Source organism: Nicotiana tabacum, chromosome 6 (assembly GCF_000715075.1).
Source record: "Nicotiana tabacum cultivar K326 chromosome 6, ASM71507v2, whole genome shotgun sequence".
Classification (NCBI taxonomy): Eukaryota; Viridiplantae; Streptophyta; class Magnoliopsida; order Solanales; family Solanaceae; genus Nicotiana; species Nicotiana tabacum.
Window position 1 is genome coordinate 173,553,865 of NC_134085.1, and position 1,116 is coordinate 173,554,980.

The window sequence follows — 1,116 nt, forward strand, 5'->3', positions numbered from 1 at the left end:
TCTCTCTAAGAATTTTGAAATGAAAGACATGGGTGAGGCATCCTATGTGATAGGAATAGAAATATTTCGTAATAGATCACAAGGATTATTGGGATTGTCTCAGAAAGGCTATATCGAAAGAATTCTAGAGAGATTTAATATGAACAATTGTTCAGCAGGAATTGTTCCAATTCAAAAAGGGGACAAATTTAGTCTCATGCAATGCCCTAAGAATGATGTAGAATGAAAGGAAATGGAATCAATTCCTTACTCTTCAATTGTTGGTAGTCTGATGTATGCTCAGACTTGCACAAGACCGGATATTAGTTTTGCGGTCGGAATGCTAGGAAGATATCAGAGTAACCCAGGAATTGATCACTGGAAAGGTGCAAAGAAAGTTTTGAGGTACCTGAAAGGAACGAAGGATTACATGCTCATGTATAGGAGATCCAAGCATTTGGAAGTTATTGGATACTCGGATTCAGATTTCGCTGGATGTATTGACACTAGAAAATCCACGTTTGGTTATTTGTTCCAATTAGCTGAAGGAGCAATATCGTGGAAGAGTGCCAAACAGTCTGTTATTGCTACATCCACGATGGAAGCAGAATTTGTGGCATGTTTTGAAGCCACAATTCATGCATTATGGCTGCGAAACTTTATTTCAGGACGTGGGGTTGTCGACTGATCGAGGCCAACCTTGTACTACTATGAAGTAGCAAGAGAGGTCGAAGCAGCTTTTACCCGAGAAGGTCGGGATCGATTTCCACAGGGAGCTAGATATTGGAGTTGAGTTTCTATATAAATGGGAGTTGTGTAATTGTTCCTAATTGCACTTCTAAACATTGTTTGTTTTGATTTTACTTCTAATTTTACATTACTAAGATGTTAAATTAGGCTAAGTAAAGCTAAGATTATACTATTGAGAGTTGATCAAATAGATAAAAGGCACTAAGGTAGTGACTTTCTCCTAGGTGGTTAATTGAATGATTCTTGAGTATAAGGCTAGATTGTCACATTTGGGGAGTATGACATAACCATTGCACGATTCTACTCACTCTATTCCTCTCGGTAGCTCGAGTGATTTTGCCCAAATTGACTTTCTCAAGACCAATTGGGTATGATAATTTGTGCAAG

General features: G+C 38.2%; 1 protein-coding gene across 1 annotated transcript; it reads left to right on the plus strand.

Annotated features, from left to right (window-relative positions):
• The first annotated feature begins 232 nt into the window (after positions 1-232).
• Positions 233-667, plus strand: LOC142182190 (secreted RxLR effector protein 161-like). Its single transcript, XM_075256234.1, has one exon. The coding sequence runs from the start codon at positions 233-235 to the stop codon at positions 665-667; it is 435 nt and encodes a 144-aa protein (XP_075112335.1).
• Positions 668-1,116: the final 449 nt, after the last annotated feature.